General features: G+C 36.9%; 1 protein-coding gene and 1 pseudogene across 12 annotated transcripts in view; one reads left to right on the top strand and one right to left on the bottom strand.

Annotated features, from left to right (window-relative positions):
- The first annotated feature begins 2,690 nt into the window (after nucleotides 1-2,690).
- On the top strand, nucleotides 2,691-5,946 carry LOC132615430 (serine/threonine-protein kinase STY13-like; annotated as a pseudogene).
- A 243-nt stretch (nucleotides 5,947-6,189) lies between these two features.
- The window catches only part of LOC132615930 (ubiquitin-like-specific protease 1D), a 39,806-nt gene continuing 23,978 nt past the window's right edge, over nucleotides 6,190-22,017 (bottom strand). For 8 of the 12 annotated variants that reach the window (XM_060330527.1, XM_060330526.1, XM_060330532.1 and 5 more), the window contains 6 exons: nucleotides 19,665-19,761; nucleotides 18,610-18,707; nucleotides 9,035-9,157; nucleotides 7,848-7,959; nucleotides 7,163-7,270; nucleotides 6,190-7,071 (listed from right to left, as the gene is read on the bottom strand). In XM_060330527.1, coding sequence (XP_060186510.1) covers nucleotides 6,973-7,071; nucleotides 7,163-7,270; nucleotides 7,848-7,959; nucleotides 9,035-9,157; nucleotides 18,610-18,707; nucleotides 19,665-19,761 — 637 coding nt within the window. In that variant the 3' untranslated portion in view covers nucleotides 6,190-6,972. The remainder of the gene's footprint in view (nucleotides 7,072-7,162; nucleotides 7,271-7,847; nucleotides 7,960-9,034; nucleotides 9,158-18,609; nucleotides 18,708-19,664; nucleotides 19,762-22,017) is intronic. The other 4 variants (XM_060330528.1, XM_060330533.1, XM_060330530.1 and 1 more) reach the window with 3 other exon arrangements.

Below are 22,017 nucleotides of genomic sequence, written 5' to 3' on the forward strand. Positions count from 1 at the left end.
CGCCTTGTTCAGTTGCCTGTAGTCAATGCACATTCTCATCGTGCCATCTTTCTTCTTCACAAATAACATAGGTGCACTCCAAGGCGATACACTAGGCCTAATGAACCCCTTATCAAGTAGCTCTTGGAGTTGAGCCTTCAGATCTCTCAACTCAGCTGGAGCCATACGATATGGAGGAATAGAGATAGGTTGAGTCCCTGGAACTAAATCAATGCTGAACTCGATTTCTCTCATCGGGGGTAGGCCGGGTAAATCTTCAGGAAAAACATCCGCAAATTCGCGAACAACAGGAACACTATCAATAGTAACATTCTCCGCTCCAGTATCATGAACGGTGGCAATAAAACCCAAACACCCATGATTAATCCTATCTAAGATTATCACTATAAGACTTGCACCTATTCTACCTAAGTTAATTTCTGAAAATCAGTCAGGATTTATCAAGGGGAGGCTAATCACTGAGAACGTTCTCCTAACACAGGAGATAGTACATGGTATCAAAGGTAACTTGGTTATGAAGCTGGATATGCCAAAAGCCTATGACAAGGTATCTTGCGTATTTCTGATGTCTGTCCTGGGGAAAATAAGATTTAGAGAGTATTTCATTGAACTCATCTATAGACTCATATCTAACAATTGGTATTATGTAATTGTTAATGATTCTAGACATGGTTTCTTTTACTCATCTAGAGGGTTAAAACAAGGAGATCCCCTCTCCCCTACATTGTTTATCATTGGGGCTGAAGTTCTCACTAAAGCTCTTAATCATCTGAACAACAAAAAGGATTTCATTGGTTTCAATATGAGTAGAAATGATCCCCAAGTGAACCATTTGTGCATGCTGATGACATAGTACTCTTTTCTTCCATCAAAAAACATTCTATCAAACTTATCATGATTCATGAGACAACTGAAGGATTATCATAAAGTATCAGGTCAAGATATCTCATCACTCATAATGAAATTCACTTCACCAACAGGAAGATCAAGAGGTGGACATGGTACAATCAGTAAGGAAAGATTACAACTTGAGATTGTTCAATGAAACAACTAGAATGCAATTATTCTAGAAAGTTAACATAGACAAACAAGAAGAAGAGATGAGAGGAATAGAAAAGTGCAGAAAGGAGATGAGGATAATCAGAGAGTCCACAACTTCCATGATGCCCAACTGAGTACGTGAGTGCTCTTTTTGTGACTGCTAATTTCACTTCTCACGTGTATAGCACGACTGCTATTAGCCTTTATCCACAATGTGATCACCAAGTCTTTTATTTTTCATTCTCACCCTGGAGTTTCTCCTAATTATATTTGTTGTATCGGAAGTGTCTCTAGCATTCACAACTCTGCCATATATATCCTAAGCGAGCTATCTCGTGAGGCTTTAGAGTATATTTCTAATATTGAAGCTGAATGTGCATAATTTTTTTGGGCATGCAGTCTCCTCAAAATATTTGTTTGATTGCAGAAAATGGCTAGCTAGGTGAGAGGATTTATATGCAATTAAACAGAACATTTGGTTAGAATTTATATGAGTGAAGATGAAGCTGATTTCATGCTGCAACTTCCAGGCGGGGACTAATTAAGGAGGAAGAGTCGAGAAAATTATAAAGTTTGATGTGCCAAATTGCTCCAACATCGGGTTTTAGTAGTCCTTTTTAGTGTAATTCCTTCAACCAGAAGCTCCAGTTTATTTATGAAGTTTATATCTTTATATGTATGTTACATTATTATTAATTATGCATAGTCATTTGTAGTTTTGCTTGGACTAATGAAAAAAATATACGTGAGAAGAGAAGTTTGATATATAGTCATGTAATCTCAACTCTTTGTGCTTTGAGTAGAGGCAATTTTACAGAAGAAATTAAAAAATTAAAGAAAGATCGGAGAACGTATTCAAGAAAATCACGGAAGACATGAGAAAGGCTCACATTGTCGTGAAAAAATAAGTACGAATATGAATGATGAAGCTTTCATCACGGTAATCTTCGCCTATTTTCTTTCCAATCCATCTCTATGTTTTATTGTAATTTTTAAAATTATTTACTAATATATAAATACCTTTTGTTTCTTATTTTGTATTTTGCTTTGTTTATTTACAACACAAAATAATACCTCCAAGAACAACAATTTGGCACACATGTCTTGAAATTTGTGTTGCAAGGGTAAGAGGTGGTGTTCCCCTGATGATTTTTGTTGCTAATCCAAAAGTTATTTATATAGAATTTCATCTTCTCAAATATATCTAATAGTAATTTAAATGTGTTTTGTGTAATTAACAGTTTTAAGATGATTTTTTTTTTTAATTTTTAAAATATTTCTTTTCTCAATTAGATAAAATTCCAATAAGCTTCATTAAATATAATTAACTATAAATTACATAGAAGTATATGTCCTACGTAAAGCAATTTTATGGATCAACATTAATATGTGCTATTTTTAGGCCTTTTCATTCTCACAAAAAGAGAGGTAGTATCTGAATTCATTATATATAAGCCTGCAAATGTTTTAAAAATTTACTTATGTTTATTACACGGGTAAATTTACCAGTAGTTTAATTCTAAATATCCACTTTTCCACAAGTTTCCTTTTTTCCGATCCTTTCCACTTCCAACTTTGATTTTGATAGCTATACAAAACTATATATACTTGCAAAAGAACAGAAAGTGTACTGCCAAAATATCTTTTAGAAAGAAGTAACTCCGAATAACATCAAAAACCTAGAAAGGTTTTCTTCTTTCTCTTCTCCGCCCAAAACAATTACTTTTTTGTCCTATCCAAATGGCGAAAACAAGAATTAGAGCAGAGATTGATGTGAGAAGAATGGACGAACAGCTTGAGAGGGTTTTAGATCGAATGTTTAGCGGTCACAAGTGTTGTGAAGAGTCGAAAATCGAAGTCATCAACAGTAAAGAATGGGAATTGGATCCCAACAAGAAGCTTAAAGTCAACAACCTTATTGGTCAAGGAGCATATGGATCAGTTTACAAAGGTTTTTATGATGGTAAAGAAATTGCAGGTACGTTACCTTTATATATATTATGCATTTGAGTATATTGCATGGTAGTTTATACATGGACAAATTCTACAATTTATTATATATATTCTATGGTGTTTTTTTTTTCATATACTACTTGATTCTATTGTGTGATAAACCCTACATATACTTGCTTTGTCTCTTTTTTATCCGACTAACCTAACTACTTTGGTTCTTGTAATATTATTACGGTTAGGTTTATAGAGCTTTCAAAGATTTAGCAATACGTTGTACTAGTAAATTTTTGACTAGAAATTACTTAGCATAAATGAAAAAGGGAATTCATTGCTTACTATGTTAAGTTGTGAACGATCCCTAAATTAACCTAACCCTAATAATTTGGTTTTTGTTTATCTTTCGTCTTTGTTATATAGGCTATAGGGAATATACCAAACCCTAAAATATACCATTCGATTCTTCCACGTCTCTACTTCCAATCTACATACCAAAACCCTCATAGATTCCAATAATATTCTCTCTTTGTTTTACTATTTTTTGTATATGTTCTCCTAGGATACAGAAACAATCTATGAAATTATGCAGCCAAATTGAAAGAGCAATCGACAAACTAATTAAGTAATAAGCTTTGTCCTCAATTAGTTCATCTTGATGTTCCACTAAAAACCCTAAAATTGTTTTTTTTTTCCTATACAATTGTTTCCTCTAATTTCAGTTGGAAGAATTTACTGACATTTTAATTTTCGAATCATGCAGTTAAAATACTTGATATGAGCAATGAAAAGAGAAGGGCTGTAGTAACAAAGGCTTTCACGCAAGAAGTTTCTATATGGTACAAGCCAGATCACCCAAACATCGCAAAGGTATATGTTACTCAAATTTCTTTGATTCCTATATTTCTTCATTTGTATTTTATTTTCTCTTATATAATTTCATTTGGTAACCTGCTTTATTTTCATGTCACTAATTTTACTTAATATGAATGGTTTACCTATAGTTATCTTTTAGTTAACTGATATAGTGTAAAAACAAAATTACATAGTCAGTCATGTATAGGAAAGTTTTTATATAGTATTCTGTTGGATGCATTACCTAGCAAATGTCAAACCCTTTTTCTTCAGATAATCGGAGCTTCGAAGAGGTTGCCCAAAGTTAAACCCAAATCTACAAGTGGTAAACGTTGGACAGAAAAATGGATTGAGCTGACTAATCGCTTGATGACCCCATGGAATTCTGATGCGAAAAATCATTCATTGAGAAAACAATCATTTGGTTATGCTGAAGATATTGCATCGTGGTTGAATATGTCTCTGGAGGAACTCTTACATCACATCTCTTAAAACACAGTATCAAAAGGTTGCCATTGAAGTCTGTAATTCAACTAGCATTATATGTTGCAAGAGGGTAAGTAACACTATCCATATCTTGATTTCTATTTCGGTATATAATACTCCCTCCGTTCGAATTTATTTGACGACACTCGAATTTCAAGACTCAAATAAATTAAGTTTTAACCACAATTTTTTCATATGCCTTTTAAATATTTTGAATTATTAATTATTGTAACTTATAATACTTTTTCCTTAGTCTCCAAATATGTAAATATAATTTGAATCGCTAAAAGATTATTTGTCCAAATGAAAGGTCAAAATTAAGAAGTTTGAATCTCGAAAATCGAAAAGTATCACATAAATCGGGACAAAGGGAGTATTAACATTATGAACTTCGTTCCCAACCTCATGTTCTCTTTATCCATTTGTGTAGGTTGAGTTACCTTCACTCTAAGAAAATTGTTCATAGAGATGTCAAGACTGGGAATCTACTTGTGGACAAGGAAGGAAGAGTGAAAATAATAGACTTTGGAATTTCTCGAGTTGAGACTTCATGTCCTATTGACATGACTGCTCAAACTGGCACCGTGGGATACATGGCTCCTGAGGTATGTTATTATGCATTTTTCTCTATTTTTTTCCTTAGTCAGTCAAAAGATAATAAACTAACGTGATTATCCCTATCTCCAGTCCATACTATTTTTTTTTTTAATATTTTTGCATCCCTTAAGAAAGATATTTAATATCCTTAATTATAAGAATATCTATATAAACATCTCACTTAATTACCATTTCACTAATTGATGCAGTAAGTGTGAATTTGAAAACAAAAGTAATAAATTCTTTTTGTTTTTCTAAAATATTAAATATTTTAAAATAAATTGAAATTGTTAAAACCATAAATAATATGGACCGGTGATAGCTTTACTATGTTTTTTTTTTTCAAACTTTATCTACAAAAAGGAAAAAAAAAAATCTCTGTTTACAAATGATATTATTCTGATTGTTCTTGCTTTTCTTTTGTATGTATGCAGGTTCTTGCTGGTCTACCGTATGATCATAAATGTGACATCTATAGTTTTGGAATTTGCTTGTGGGAGATATACTGTTATTCAATTGCGTATCCTAGCCAAATTTCTCTTTCTCAGACATCTCCAACAATCTACAAGGTATGTTTTCAATTTTCAAGTTTTATCCATGGTTTTCCATGCCACAACTAACTATAAAATAATAGCAACCACTAATTTAATTCTTCAAATTGTACAGTCTAAGGCCAGAAATACCAAACTCTTGCCCAAGTGCACTTGCCAATATAATGAAGCAATGTTGGAATGCAAACCCAAAAAAGAGGCCAGAAATGCAGGAAGCGGTGCTGATGTTGGAAGCAATCGACTCATCTGAAGTTGCACAAAATGGTTGTATTTGCTTGACAAGATCAAAAGATCATAATGTAAAATAGATTGGCTTTGGTCAGTGAAGCTTGTATATATGTTTAGGACCATTCTTTTAATTTTTTGTAGAAATCATTCTTTTTAGCTTCTTGGTTTGCAAATAACATGTGCCCAGCAACTTAAGCTGTACCTTTTGGACACATTTTAAATGGGAATCTGATAATGTTCAACCCGGCATGTAATGGACTAATGTCTATAGTCTTGCTTGCCTGCATATGTGCAGCGGCTCGATTATTACTGCTCATCTCTAATATACTTATTTCGGAATGATTGGTTTACTCAAATCCTTTCATTATCATTACATCAGCAAAAAAGCTCTTCTCTAAAAAGGAATGTTCTATTAGATAATCAAAACTGGTTTTAAGCTATCAGTGTCGGTAAATAAAAGAATTCAAGTAGTGTTCTTGCATAGTTCAGATAAACCAGTTTTCTTTTCTTCTATAAATAATTCCTGAGGTGAAAAGAAAGAGCCACAGAACTTATATGAAAAAAGACTGGATCCGCAAGACTTAACTAAATTGGCTCATTTGATAAATTATCAAGTGAGAAGATGAAGCAGTAAAAATTGCTTGCGTGATCCAAAAGTAGGTGAAAATGTGTTGCTTCATTCAGCTGAAGCTTTGACGTTACGTTCGCTTCATTCAATGCAAAATTTACATGTGAAACTGTTTTTAGTAGAAGGAAAACTGCCACAAGTGGAGGGGAAAATATTGGTGATACACGAGACCTTCCATCTTTGAAATGTTACATTACATTGCCGCGGCCTCTGGTTTTAAGGGTTACTCGCTCCAGCAGATGTGACATATTGATTCACCCAAATCTTCTGCTTTTTCCCCTTGGTGGATGTTCAATTAAAACTTCTGTACAATGTATCTGTTGGCCGGGGAAGTCTAGTGTATTTCTCCTTCCCATCGGATGGCCAATATCAGTTCTCCTAAACCTTCTGCCTGTTTATGGATGGATGTTCAATTTCTCCTTCCCGGATTTTGGTGAGTAACCTCGCTTTACAGTGGGGATACATAGAGCAGTTCCATAATCTCTAATGAACAAAGGTGTGTGACTGACAGCATCCGACTTGCTACCCACAGCAGGCATTTCATGAGCTTTGGTGATTTCCTTGTCTATGCTAAAAACCTATTAGTGGAATGCTTTAAGCAGGAGCAGTTACTTGTGCACAGTAGCGATCCCAAAAATATCAATCCTCACTCGCATTCTTGAATTCTATCTTGAGTATGCAGCGGATTTTCATCCTCAAACAAGAGGCTTCTTCAGGTTTGAACCACCTTCGTCCAAACTGAGAATAGGATTAGTTTAAAATAAGGACTGATGCAATTATGCAAGAACCAAAAAATTGGAGAAAGCTATACGTAAAACACAAGTTATACCATCGTGAAATCCTTCTTTTTAAGCCTTCCGTGAACTTGTTCAATGAAACGCTCCATAAAGAAAAGAACAAAGAGACCGCAGTCATACTCATTTCTTTGTTGTGGGACCTGTTACCAGAAAAGTGCAAGAAAAGCGGTTGCCATGAGCTTCCAGACATAGTCATGAAATATGTATAAATTTGCTTCTATAGGTTTCATAAAGTTCTCAAATGGAATACCCAAAACTGAACCAATGTTTTCGACTCCCCTCCCCCAGGTTGACGATAAGTTTTATTAGGATATCCTTTTTAACCAAGAAAAACACGGAAAAGAGAGGGAAACAAAGGAAAAACTAAACCCGTGTAGTAAGAATTTGGAATTTTAAGACAACCTAAACCCATAAAACAGAAGATTTTTATCAAAATAAACAACCACCATTGATATTTTTCACTGCAGTAGAGAAACCACTTCTTTTCACACAATCTGCAAATGGTATATACATCAAATATAGCTTAAAAGAATTATCCACAAACTCCAAACCTTGCCCCAGGTCATGAGAAAATGATTTCCAAAAACAAAAGCACACATCCTATATGATGCAAAACCAAACTGACATATCACAAGGTATTTGAACAGACAAGAAATTCTAGTATGAAAAGAATTTCACAGAGTTGCTTCATGCAATAAGTTTCAAATGAAAGAATACCGGAATGATGTTTTCATTTATTCTTCGTGGAAGATTTTCCCAGATTTTGTCTGAAATAGGAAGAGCTGGCACTTCCCCTTGTCTTAAGAATTTCCATTCTTGTACCAAAAATCTGCAGGAAAGAATCTCCAGGTTTAAGAAGCTTCCAGTTCAAAATGTTATCGTACCGCAAGTTAAAAGAGAAAATTGGTTATAATAGAGTAAAATCTCCAAGATCTTAATATTCAGATTGTGAAGCTACAACGTTGGTCTATCGGAACAGCCTCTCTATCTCCCAAGGTAGGGGGTAAGGTCTGCGTATACTCTATCCTCCCAAGACCCCACTTGTGGATTACACTGGTTATGTTGTTGCTGAAGCTACAACATTATAAAATGACCAAAGAGCCTCAGTAGAAAACATCCAAACAATATATAGATATCCAAGGTACGAAAATCTGAAAGAACGACCAGACTTCTCAACCCTGCCAATCTCTCACTCCAACAAGGCATAAGTTAGTAAGCAATAATGACTTTTCAGTCGCCTACAGGCATTCCAGATCTCAACAGCAAACTATTTTCTCCCTTGGGCATATTGAATGGAAATGAATTAGCACGGACGTAGCCATTCGAGAATTACCATCTGGTATTGGTATCTTTCCCACCAAACCTCCCAACTGTCACTAATTTCCCCATGCAATTTGACTAGCCTGATAAAGTTCATTTCTGTCCAGCACAAGAATGATGACAGTAAACTAAGTAAAATAAAAGATCAAATTGCAGCTTGTCAATGTTGATTGGAGAAAGAAAAGGGGAAAAATAAGATTTGAGCTAAAGCCAACAAAGACAGAAAAGCTCATAGACTTCTAATAAAATTTTATGCCCCTTTAGTTCTAAAGCTGTTACAATTCATGCTTTAATTAATTATTTGTTCCCATATTTAAGCATATCATAAACAAGATCAATATAGCACAAGAAGTTTCAAATAGTCAAGTTATAGCTTATACAACGCCAATGTTCAGAAATAATGTCAAAATGGTACTGGCATAAGCAGTATAATCATGACAATAGTTACGGCAAATCAGAAACAAGAAGAAGTAGCTGCAGTCGTTAACTATAACAACGCCGAATCAAGACTACAATTTACAAGAAGTAAATTCCGTAGCATGGATATCACATTATTTTACAGCTAATGACAGAGTTCAACTTACTTTCTTATGGTAGCGAAAAGGGACTCGCTGGAATGGAGCCCTAATGAATCCAAGTGAAGTAAAATTGGTCCCAGTTGGTCTTCTTTATCTGGTATGCAAATTATAACCAAGCTCCAATGAAGACTACAAAGGAGAAGAACCAACACAAGGACATCAATAGCAGCTCAATAAAAATAGTGTGAGAGGACAAAGAGCTACCTTGAATGCACCTTAACCGATAAAAAATTAATTTGAAGCAAAGTCAATGAACCCCTCTGCCAACTACCAACAGGAAGGATCTCTAAGTTTCTTTTTATTATTATTATTTCATTTTGAGAAAAAATAAAGATTCTTAGTGAACAATTTAAATAAAGCTCCAGAATTTACCACTTGTATGGAGTTTTCTTTCCATCGTCAATAAAACTATTATACCTCATCAAAAAAGTAGTTTCCTAATTACCTTACAAAAATTCAGTAGTTTGTTGTATGCTGACACTCCTTTAAACTAGAGTGTTCAGGTTATATTTAAAATTTGCCATAATCGTCTCCGGTCTGAATCTAACCAAAATCCGACAGCAAAAAGAATGACATCGTCGAAAAACTCAAACAATTTTCTCCTTTTTTTTTGTGTTGGGGGGGGGGGGGGGGGGGGGGGGGAGAGGGGGTGCGTGAGCAATGACTAGACATGTTCGCTAACAAGGACTACCGGCTGAACTGGTCAACGTACATGGATTGGATTAGGCTGGTTGACCTGCTGATGTAGCAGCTACATGGATTGAGATGTAGCTGCTGACAAGTACAACCACCCAAGATAGAAACCTCGTAGGTGCAAACTGCGAAGTGGTGACTTTAGCTCGTGCCTGTGGGCAAGTAGAGAAGATTTTGAGAATGAGATTGTCACCAGCCTGTCTGTCTTGATACAGAGCTCCTACCTAGGTCGATCAGTTGATATGACGACGGAGAACCCCCGCGCACACCAGACCTAGTTTCGCTAAAGGCTTACTTGAGGCATGCTTAAACCTTGAAGCTAGGTGAAACTGAGGTGACCATTTATTGTTTGTTGAAGCAGATTGATTGGACTTCATACTGTCCCTTAATAGTCTTTTGCTGGAACTGGATAATCTAAGCATAGATAGAAGCACCCCTCAAGGAAGGCGCTTCGTCTCATTAGGTGACGCTAAAGTGCAAATACCAAGGTGCTACGATAAGTGACTTATCACCCATGAGCTCTATTTTTAAGAGGGCGACACTATAAAATAGTTACAGCTGCAAAGTGACCTACTAGTTTTAGAGGAAACATTACGAATTAATTTGTTAGTGATTAGAAATAAGAAATTAGAGATTTGTTTTAAGAAAGTAGTCAGTGAACACTAAAAATTGTTTTTTTTTAATCTACAGCAGAAATTCAAATTATTTTAACTTAATGGACATGATTATTTTTAAATAACTGTGGTGTCCAGGCCTGCTAGTGTGCACCTCGACTAATTCCACAGGATACCTCCCACCAGCAACAGGTACCAAGTACTCTGTCCACCAACGCAAGGACAGGTAGAACCACCTAGTGGGTTTAGACCTCATAGTTCTCAACTCACTTCATTAACCACTAGGCCACACCTTTGGGCGCTTGACGGACATGATTTTTACATCATATAGTTTGCCTCATAGTAATTTTTAAATACTTTCTCCAAAAATTCATTTGATTGCATCATATATATTTTTTTATTTTTTCTCCATTAGTGGCTTTCCTTGCAGCTCCCGATGCTAAATTACACTTTGACTCTTCTCTATGTGTTTTGCCTTTTACAGCTCTAGTCGAACCTAAACAGATACCTACCACGTGGGGCACACAGAAAAAACGTGACATCAAAACCAAGACTTCAAGTCGTGTGTGTGGGCACACGAGGACTTCATAAATGAGATTTTCAGCATTGTGTTTTGTATTGACGTGATGAAGGTTATGATGTGGTCAAGTAATTTATTAACTGATGGGCCATGTGCATTTTTATCCAGAAAGCAAAGGTACGATAACCTGAACAAGGTCAAAGAAATTAGAAATAGATGAGCAAAATGAGAAGACAACAAAAATTTATTTAGCAGGTGGACAAGCTTTTTAATTTGAAACCAACAAGGATGGTATTCTAGCATATTTAAGGTGGTCGAAATTGGATGATGGAGAAGGTTACTCTGTCAAAGAAGGTTACCTGCTTCTGAGCTCCAACAAGGACCTGATTGACCAATGGCCTTGGAAGCTCATTTGGAAAACCAAATTACCACCTGAAGTCTCCTGTTTTTGCTGGGTCACTCTAAAAGGAGCTTGTTTGACTCTGGACAATCTCATGAAAAGGAAATTTCATCTCGCTAATAGATGTTACATGTGCCATTGCACTTCTGAGTCCATTAACCACCTGTTCTTACACTGTCCAGTTGCTACAGATGTGTAGAATATGTTCCTCTCCTTTGTTTGGTTTGCAATGGGCTATACCTTGCACTGTCAGGGAAGTTTTTGTCTGTTGGAGTTCTTGGAAAGTTGGGAAGGCGATCAGAAGAATCTGGTCTATGGTTCCTGCTTGCATCTTGTGGTGCTTATGGTTGGAAAGGAACCAAAGATGTTTTGATGGTACTGCAACTGCCAGCACCAATCTCAAGGACAGATGCCTGACTACTCTTTTTAGCTGGGTTAACCTTACCCCCGCATATAACCCAGACTCTTTTTTGGATTTTATTAGCTCCTTAATCTTATGATAGATTCTTGGATTTGTCAGCTCTTTAGACTTATGATAGGTTTTTTTGTTATCTTTGTATGAACTGGTATTTAAATTGGATGATAGAGATGTTAAAACTTGGTAATTTTATTTATTTCCAAAAATGGATGGCTTGAGGCAACTTTAGCCACCAGTTACATCTACGCCTCAATCCCAACATTTAGCCGATAAATAATTAGTGTCCCCTAGGATCGTAGAGACTGCTACTATGTGAAGTAGTTACAGGGAGAGCCAATAAGTTGAGAATGCAAAGATATGAACAACCCATCTTTGTTATTTTCTAGGCATACACTTGCTTTATTTACAAGGATCACTTATCCCACTAGTCATAAGACAACATTCATAAAGATACTACCTAATTTATGTTGCAACAATCAAATGTTTGCTCAGTCACTATATAGGTATAACTTATCAGAATTAAGTAAGTGAATGGTACACGGCAATGAAGTATCAACCACTCAGAATGTAAGTCTATGGAATAACATTACGAACCACTGCAAAGTATTTCCAATTTGGTAATACCTTCTCCTTCATTACCGGTGATGACTATATCATCAACATAAACAACCAAATACATGTACAAATCTTGAGCAAAACAGAATGTTCAGTTTCAATGCGAATCATGCCAAATTCTTAATTTAACTGTGTTAAATTTTTTCGAACCGTGCTCGAGGTACTTCTTCAGACTAAAAAGTGATTGACGTAGGCTACACACCATGTGTTTTACTGGACTCCCCTGAGCATTGTTCCATGTATGCCTAGTTTTCGAGATCCCCATGAAGAAAGGCATTTTTAATATCTAACAGATAAGAATTGCAATGACGAATAACAGTAAGAAAAAAGAGATGGACTAAAGCAATCTTGGCCACGGGAGAGAAGGCATCACCAATTCACCATAGTCGGTATGTATAACCTTGGCAGCAAATGGCGTGTTTAGCAGATCAAATGATGGACAAATTCATAGTGTATACCCATCAACAACCGATGGTAGATCAGGAGTGTCAAGTAGGCATCTACTCAATCATAGCTTCTCGCCAACATGGATGAGAAAGAGTTTCACCTGTAGGCTTAGGAATAGAAACAAATGACAGTAAAGATAAAAAGGCATAATATGCAGGTGACGAACGATGATTAAAAAAAGGTATAGTTAGGGTTAGGGTTAGGGTTACGAGTATAAAGCATACCTTTTCGAGTAGCAATAAAGGACTATGGAGACAAGCCCACGCATGCAAAGAATTTGGTGTCTAGACTGGATAAAGAGCGCGAACAACAATGATAAGTCAAGAATGGTGGAAGTCGAGTTGTTGGAGTTGGAGATGTAGAAGGTGGAGTAAAAAGAGACGATGGCGGATCCTAAAAGATGGAACTGGTAAAATCTCATAAACGTCTAGGTGTTCAAAAGAACAGGGTGCAGAGTAAGGTTGAGTTTCAAAGAAAGTAACATTAGGGGATATAAAGTACAAAAGATGGAACTGGTAAAATCTCATAAACGTCTAGGTGTTCAAAAGAAGAGGGTGCAAAGTAAGGTTGAGTTTCAAAGAAAGTAACATTAGTGGATATAAAGTACCACCGGAAGTCAGGGTGAGTAGAACCAATATCCCTTCCGTACACTTGAATATCCAAGAAATAGACACTTAATAGCTATATTGCTCAGGCTATCCAAAAATTATGCCTCACCCGTATAGTATCCTCCGAAAAAGCATTACTTTTGGAGGATTTGACACTTACCGGTCAACATTTTTGAAGAGTTAGAAAAACATAGCTTTAAGAGTTCAAAAAACATAGCTTTAAGAGTTCGAGAAGCTAATTGCCTTTTCTTGAAGTGAAGTTATGGGCAACACGTGCTCCAAAGACATGATGTGGAGGAGAGAATAAACAAAACTAAGTGTGGGACTTGATTTTGGATGGCAGAGGAAGGCATACGACTAATTAGAAAGCAAGATATGAGAGTATTGCATCCCCTAGAGACGCAATAGAACATGTGCCTGTATAAGAAGGATGGGCACAGTTTCAACGAGATGCCAATTTTCTCTTTGGTATGCCAATTTATTGTGCACTGTAAGCGCAAGAAATCTGATGAATAATCTCGTGGGTAGTCATAAACTATTGAAATTGAGAGGATAGATATTCAAATGCATTATCACTGCAGGAAGTGCGAATAGAAACACCGAACTGATTTTGTATTTCAACACAGAAAGTTTGAAATATAGAAAATAACTCAAACGTTCACCATCAAGAAACTCAAGTACATCTCAAGTAATTATCAATGAAACTAACAAAGTACTTAGAACCCAATGTTGAACTAACTCGATTAGGACCTGAAACATCAGAAAGAACTAAATGAAAAGGAGACTTTGCACGATTATTTGTACTAGGAGGAAACACAGTTCGGGTGTGCTTCTCGAGTTGACATGACTCACATTCTAGTGTACATAAATTGAACAAACTACGTACCAACTTTTGAAGTTTGGATAAACTAGAATGTCTCAACCGTCTATGAACTAATCTGGAGAATAGGAGGCTGAACAAGCTGTAGTGTAATACGGAGAGGTGGGTTAATAAAGTCCATGCGACTTACACCTTGCGCCAATAATCTTTCCTGTATTATGCTCATGTATAACAACAGTCATTAAAGAATGAATCTTGAACAGTTTGGATTACTAGACAAACAACTGACTGATATAAGGTTAAAATAACAACCAGGGCATAAAATGAAATCATAAAATTCAGAGTTAAGGGGGTAAAGGATAGGCTTGACCAACTCCAGTCGCTGTGGTCAGAGATCCACTAGCTAAGATGATAGTTGGAGAGGACTGAGAATACGTAATGGTAGACAAAAGATATTAGAAATGCCCTCAGAAATGCTTGAGCCAATGACCCAAGGACCAAGGGTGGTGGACTATGAGATACTAACAAGAAGAGTATTGCTCAGAGCAACTGAAGCTACTTGTAAAGATGCATGCTTACTTGCCTAATACTGAAATCATTGTACTTTGCCTCAAATAAGGAAAATGTGAAATTAGTTGGGTTACCACTGGGCTCAGCTTGAGCAACATGAGCATTTCTTTTCTTTTTTTTTTTGATAAGTAAAGTCTTTTATTAATCTTGTACCAAGCTGGTACATACGCAAAGGACCAAGCAGAACTACATAACTAACATCAGTCACACTACATATTTTATTTTGAATAAGGTAACATTCGTATTCCATCCAAAAGTATCAGCATTTTTATGCTGATGTGAAACTTTACAGGTAAAGCCACCAAAAACAGTGGCCAGGAGGTAATGATGCTAGTTACAATTTATACATTGCCTAGAAAATCTACCAAATCACCGACTTCCCCCACTATATCTTGTTTACACCAAAAATAAAAGAGACTAAGACACTTCATTTTACCTATTTGGATGGAGTTAGCTTTATCTTCAAATTGTCTTGAGTTTCTTTCCTTCCAAATTGACCACCAAATACAAGCTGGAATGGACTGCCACCAATCTTCCTTTGCCTTCCTTCTTCCAATTTCTTTCCAGTTGCATAGGAGTTCTAGAGTTGATCTCAGTAACACCCACTTCACCCCTAGGATACAAAAGAACATGTGCCACAGATATGCAGTTATCTGACAATGTAGGAATAAATGCTCATTTGTTTCTACATCTTTCCCACAAAGTAGGCATCTTGAGCATATCTGAAGACCTCTTCTTTGTAGAGCCTCTTGTGTTAGACAAGCCTGCTTCAAAACTAACCAAACAAAAGTAGAAACCTTATATGGAATTTTAACTTTCCAAATAAGTTTTCATGGCCAAACCAGAGATGGATTTACTACCTCGTTCTTCTCCCAATAAACTGATTTAACAGTGAAATTCCCTTTGCTGCATAGTTTCCAAACTGGTTTATCTGGAACATTAGTGGTTCCTATGAAGGAATTGAGTACCAAAAGCAAATCTGTGACTCTCCCTATTTCCCAATCATTTAGTGCCCTTCTAAACAAAAGATTCCACATTTGGGATATTTTGTCATTTTTTTAGAGACTGAGAATGTGTAAGTCCTGGAATAAAGTTTTGAGATTACAGTGCCCAATCCAATGATCTTCCCAGAAGGAAGTTTTTCTCCCATCCCCCACCTTTATGCTAAAATTTTCACTGCAGTCATTCTACATTCTCCTAATAGTATTCCAAACACTGCATCCATAAGTAGTATTTACTTCATTTGTTGTCCACTGATTCAACAAACCATATTTTTGAGCTATGTATTTCCTCCAGAGAGATCTGACTTCCTTGCAAAACCTCCACACCCACTTCTGGAGTGGACTCTGGTTATGAAGTCTGAGATTCTTAATCCCCATGCCTCCATGTTGCTTGCTGAGCGTCACAATCTCCCACTCCACTAAGTTATAACCTTTCTTGTCTTTGTTACCATGCCACAAAAATTCCCTTCTTACTTTGTTAATCTTCTTCTCTATGCCCGTAGGAATAGGAAGCAAAGACGTCATGTAAGTAGCTAAGGCATCTAAGACTGAATTTATCAAAGTCAGTCTACCCCCAAGAGATAAACATTGACTCTTCCATCTTGTCAATTTCTTTTCGCACCTTTCTAACACATCATTCCATATCTCTTGTGTCTTGTGGTTAGCACCCAGAGGCATTCCCAAGTACTTTGTGGGCAGTGACTCAGTTTGACAGCCCAAGTTAATTGCCAGAAACTGTAGATCAGTCACCTGATTCACTGGATATAAGAAGCTCTTGTTCCAGTTAACATGGAGACCTGAGATGGCTTCAAAGATGGTCAATATTGCCCTAAGGTGTCTGATTTGTTCAACCTTAGCCTCACAAAACACCAAACAGTCATCAGCATACAATAAGTGTGTAATTTCCATGTCTTCACCCCTATTAATTTGGGTTTTAAACCCTTTTATCCATCCATAGATCATCACACTAAATATTACCCCCTAAGGAATATAGAAAATCCAAATAATGATCCATCCTATCTAGAGTACTATTGGAACACCAAAAGAATAGATTTTTGATGCATTTGTTCTTGACTCTAGGAATCTGCACCATCTTTCCTTGAAGCATGCCTTATTTCTTTCCAACCAAAGAGTCCACAATATACAGATGGGAATTGTCCTCCATATCTTCTTCAATTCTCTTTTAATTCCCTGAGCCTGCCAGATCTCAAACATGACCAATTTTATGACAAGCTACATTTCGGCCTATTTTTTCCAAAACGACCTCCATTCTGATTCTCAATCTAAGATGCTAAGGCAGAAGAGGCTGTTGATTTCACTATATGAGTGAGTAGAACAGTAGGTGGTGCAGTAAGCCTCAATAATCTAAGATAGCAGATGATATACTATAGGAACAATAGGACTAACCAATATTTAGTCATGCATTGAGTCACAGATCAAACAGAATCCCAACAAGTGTTAGAACTTCTTCTCACAGTGCTCCAACAATCAGCCAATACTAACAATATCGAGCATCAACTCAATAAACTCTTCAACTCTTCGATAATTGCCTGAACCAGTCCAGGATAGGTAGACATATCCAAATCCTACTTTTCAAGGTTAGTCAACCAAGAGATCAAATTATAAAAGCGAAAGATGTTTGTATATAAAGCACGGGCCTTGTCCCAAACTGCAAAACAAGTCTGGAATGGACGATTCAAAGGCATTGACTTTGAGTCAATCGACTTTCATAAAAGGTTACACAATTGAGCATCCATCTTATCCTATTCTCCTTCAATCAATATCCTTAGCCTGTTTAACTAAGTTATCCTGAACTCCCGGACATTTGCACCATTATTGAATAGCAGAAGACCAACTAGTTTGCGCTACCTATCAAAGGTTCTTCGGTTATAACTTGATCCACATTGCAAAATCCCATGGTTCTTTTAGACATAAAGATCCATTCCAAGTGGCATTTTTCAATAAAAGCCAAGTAAATGAAGAAATGTACTCATAAAAGGAGATTAATCTGTTGATCATAATTTTGCCCAAATCAGAAGTTAGAAGGAACTGATACTAGCAAGAGTGGTCTGTTTACCGTAAAGAATTGCCAGAAAAGTGGTCTGTTTGCCGGAAAAGCTCTTAAAATAGATCTCAAATAATGGAGGGTCTCAAATAAATGGTGGGTTGACCTCCAGGATGCCCAAAAATTGGTGTAAAGTAAGCTGGACAGTGACGAAGTCGGGGGAAACATAGTCGAAGAAAAAGATCGCAGTCAACAAAGAACTAGTGGAGATTGGATGGGGTGAGATCAGAATCAAAAGGCTACTCTACTACTGTGTGAAGAAAGTGGCCTGGAAAATACTATTCGTGCCAGCACGTGAGGCATATGATGCCAGAGATCTGATTTAGGTAATGGTGCGTGAGGACGCGTGAACACCCTACAGCAGCTGAATTACTTGGGTGGGGTCGCACGAGGGTTTCTATTCTACTGGTGGTACTGGTATATGCATAGTACTCCTGAAAAGCAAAGAAACCTCGGAACAGTGCTGAGTTGCAGAAAAATTGCTCAGCAACGGGATTTCTCTTCAACGATTACTATTTCCTTACTAAGTGCACGGGTTCCATGTGAGAGAAGAGAATTTGAGATAAAACTCACTGTATGTTACTCCCTCAACTAATTGGGGTTAAATAGTACAGTACATGTCCTAAGTAAAGAACACAATCAATCTAATTACATGATTACAAGGAATGAATCACTCTAACTGATCCTAAATGATATGCATAGTAAGTATAAGATACTAATACAAACAAGCCAAGTAAAAAAGCTCCAAATATAGCATACTTAAATTAAATCTTTGTAAATCAACACCATGGAAGAAACAACACAACTTACTCTTCATGTATGGGAAGAAATATATAGGCTTTCTCAAATATATTCACCCCTTTCCACCACCTTCTTAGTCTGACAAATGAAGCTTCCTTTTCATTCTGCTGTAGAGAATTAGGAACTAGATTCAGATTTACTGATACATGTGACTCACTGCAAGAACTAGGAAATAAAATAAAAATAGTATCGAATAGTTCCTGAGTATTCAGGATATATTCCATCAGAAAATTAAGAAATAATGACATAGTCATCTGCTACTTTACATTTTGTCTTCAGACATCCATACAGCATACATAGATATAAGTAACTAAATAGAAGTGTGTTTATTTTAAAGCTTAAGCTTTTAAATGAGATGGCCGTGTACACTTCAACATGGTATCAGAATAGACAAAAATCCTGGGTTCAAATCTCACCGCCACGCATTATCAGAAGAATTTCCATGTGTTTGGCCCATGAAAAAGAATTAGGCCCGCATATGAAAGGTATGTTAACACATAATTAATTAAGTAAAAGTTTGCTCTCTCTAACAGTTATGAGATGGTCGCATACTTCAACACAGATAATATCAAGACAAGAAATATTAAGAGAGACAACACACCAAAAATCAATCAGCGTTTAAGAGTCTAAGTGCCTTTTACCTTAAATATCTAATCTTTTAAGAAAAAACAAATAAAGACGAGGTCGATGCTCTCTTCTCCACGTTTGTCTCATTAAAAAGAAGCAGCAAACACGGCTCAGTACTTTTGGGATAGATCTACCAAATTCAGTATTGATCTATAACACATAAAACTTTTGTTTGTCTTGATGTACCCGTGTCAACGTGTACCCCATGGCTACCCGCATAGAATTTTCAGAAATACACTAAAAATTAGCAAAGGACCTACACGTTCCATACTAGATACTTTCACAGCAGTATCCGATCTATACTTGGTAACCAAGTTGATGTAACATAGTTATTAATCTGGAAATTCTAAAAGATTACTAGTCTTAGACTCTTAGAGTACCAAAATTTATTAGTTAAACTTGCATGGAAAACTTTTAGCTCAGAGGGAAGATAATACCTTGGTCAGTACAGCCTCTTTGAGCTTCTGGTAAAAATATGTATTGAAAAAGTGATACGCGTCTACATCTGCATGAAGTTTTGTCTTCTGGAGGTACCTGACAACAAAACAATGCAATTAGGGTATAACAGATTGAGAAGTCAGCGTCAAGTTTCATCTTACTCCTCTACTAGCAACAGTATGGGAAAACTTTGACAACCAACCTTAACTTCCTGGTTACTAAAATAAGGTTGATACAGTTGGTTTAGTTAATGTTATGTTTCATTGATAGGAAGTTCATGCTCTAATACAATATCAAGCTACCATGAGGATTTGTATCCCAGTTGACGCGACTTCTATCTTTGGGTGATAATTTTGTGACTCCAACGGTCGAACCAATTGAAGAAAGATCATATGAGGGAAACAATTTCAAGCAGAAGTTAACAACACGTCAATAGTAGAAAGTATTCAAAAGACAATCTTAAGAGAAAATTCTATTACAAACACTTGTGATTTATATGTCATCACTTAATAGGAACTTCTTTCCTCTGCCTCTGAATGAAGACTAGTACACCAGCAACGGCAGCCTTCACTGTAAAGCCCCGTAAATTTTTTTAACGTTAATTAAGACCAATTATGACCTTAACGGATTGGTTAAAGTGTTTCCGAGGTGTAAGCGAATTCACATGACTATGGTGAAGTCTTCCGGACATGAGTGTATGTATGGTAGGGTCCGGAAGTGACTTAAATCGATAAAACAACAAGGAAAGATCAAAGATTGAAGTTGGAGAAGAAGTCAAGTTCTAGGGCCCTTTCACAATGGTTACCCATCGTGAGAGAGGGTGTCCTAGCCAAGTATGCAAGTGCACGAGACAAGACACTAAGCTCCGACACAAGACTACCACGAAAATTGGGCCTAGCCAGGTGCCTAGTTTTCCAATGGCCTCACGTCGCGGGGAAGCTAGGTTAGCCAACTTCCAAGAGAAAACAAGATACATAGAAGTTTGTGTCATTGCGAGCCAATCGTGAGGACTGGGCCTGGGCAGGCCAGCCAGTCTCGCAATGGCCTTACGCCGCAAGAGGGGCCTGACCCAAGCAAGGCATAGGACCTCGTAAAGCGAGGACCCCCCCCCCCCCCCCCGCCGTCTATAGATACCGATACCTGGGCTATCGGGGAAAGAAAATGTGAAGACGTTTGAAGGAATTTTTAAAGCTTTTTGGAAGGGATCTTGCCTAGCATTTAATACACCCATTAAGGTAAGCATTTAATGCTATTTCCGGTAGATGTTACTCAACAAATGCTAAATATAAGTATATAACATCCAAAAACATTGATTTCTCAAATTTTTCAAGAATCACCAAAACACCCCAAAGTTGAATTTTTAGGGCTTGATCTCAAGAGATAACAGTTCATTTATGATGCTTATTTTAAGTATATAAAATATATTTATGAGTAGAAAATGATTAAATCGGAGCATCAAATGAACCCCAAAAGTTGGTATTTATTGGAGTTGTTGGGTTTGGATAGGATGATGATGAATAGTGTTGGGAACATTAAAATTGGGTATTGCAATTATCAGAAGACATTAATAACCTATTGATATAGTAGAATTGGTTTGTGAACCAAGGTAGGTGATACTAGATAGCTCCATGGGCAAGGATGAATCTATAGAAGTCCAAAGAGGACAATCATCAAGGTCTCAAGCTAAGGAGTTGCAAGCCAAGGTTGTTGGGCTTCAATGGGAAATCAAGAAGATGCTTACCATGGAAGAAGAGCCCAAGAATGAGTCCAAGAATTGCGGGGAAGAATGGGCTAAGTGCTACACATATTTCATGGTCCAAGTCCAAGCCCAAGAGGAGGAAGATTGGGGCCCACATGGAGCCCCAAAAGAGTTGCAAATCTCGCCCAAGGGGGTTGGAAATTCACGCCCAAGGACATGAGCTCCACGTGACAGGCACACGAGCTAGAGTTCATCCCTCCATCCATGCTTTTGGTGAACCCCGAAGGCCTAGTTTACTTAATTCTTTTGCACAGTCAGTTGCATCCCGGGTATTTATTTCATTTGGTTGTCCTAGAGGCTACATATGTACTTTGGGTTATTTTGTATACAATTTATGGGTACTCTGTAACGACCCTCCCGGTCGTTATGGAAAATCTAGGATCACCCGACCAAATAGAACCTTTCCAAGGGTAGAACGAGCTAATAGAAACTCTAATGTAGAAGTCTAAGAACTGAAAACTTGACTTGTTTGTGATTATTGTTTGGTTGTGTTGAGTCCATTGGGGGGTGACGTAGGAAATTAGACCTCTGTTGGGAATTCTGAGGCCATGGGTGAGTCTGCATGATGTTTTTACATTAATGTGCATGTTTGG

Source organism: Lycium barbarum, chromosome 10 (genome assembly GCF_019175385.1).
Source record: "Lycium barbarum isolate Lr01 chromosome 10, ASM1917538v2, whole genome shotgun sequence".
NCBI classification, from domain to species: Eukaryota; Viridiplantae; Streptophyta; class Magnoliopsida; order Solanales; family Solanaceae; genus Lycium; species Lycium barbarum.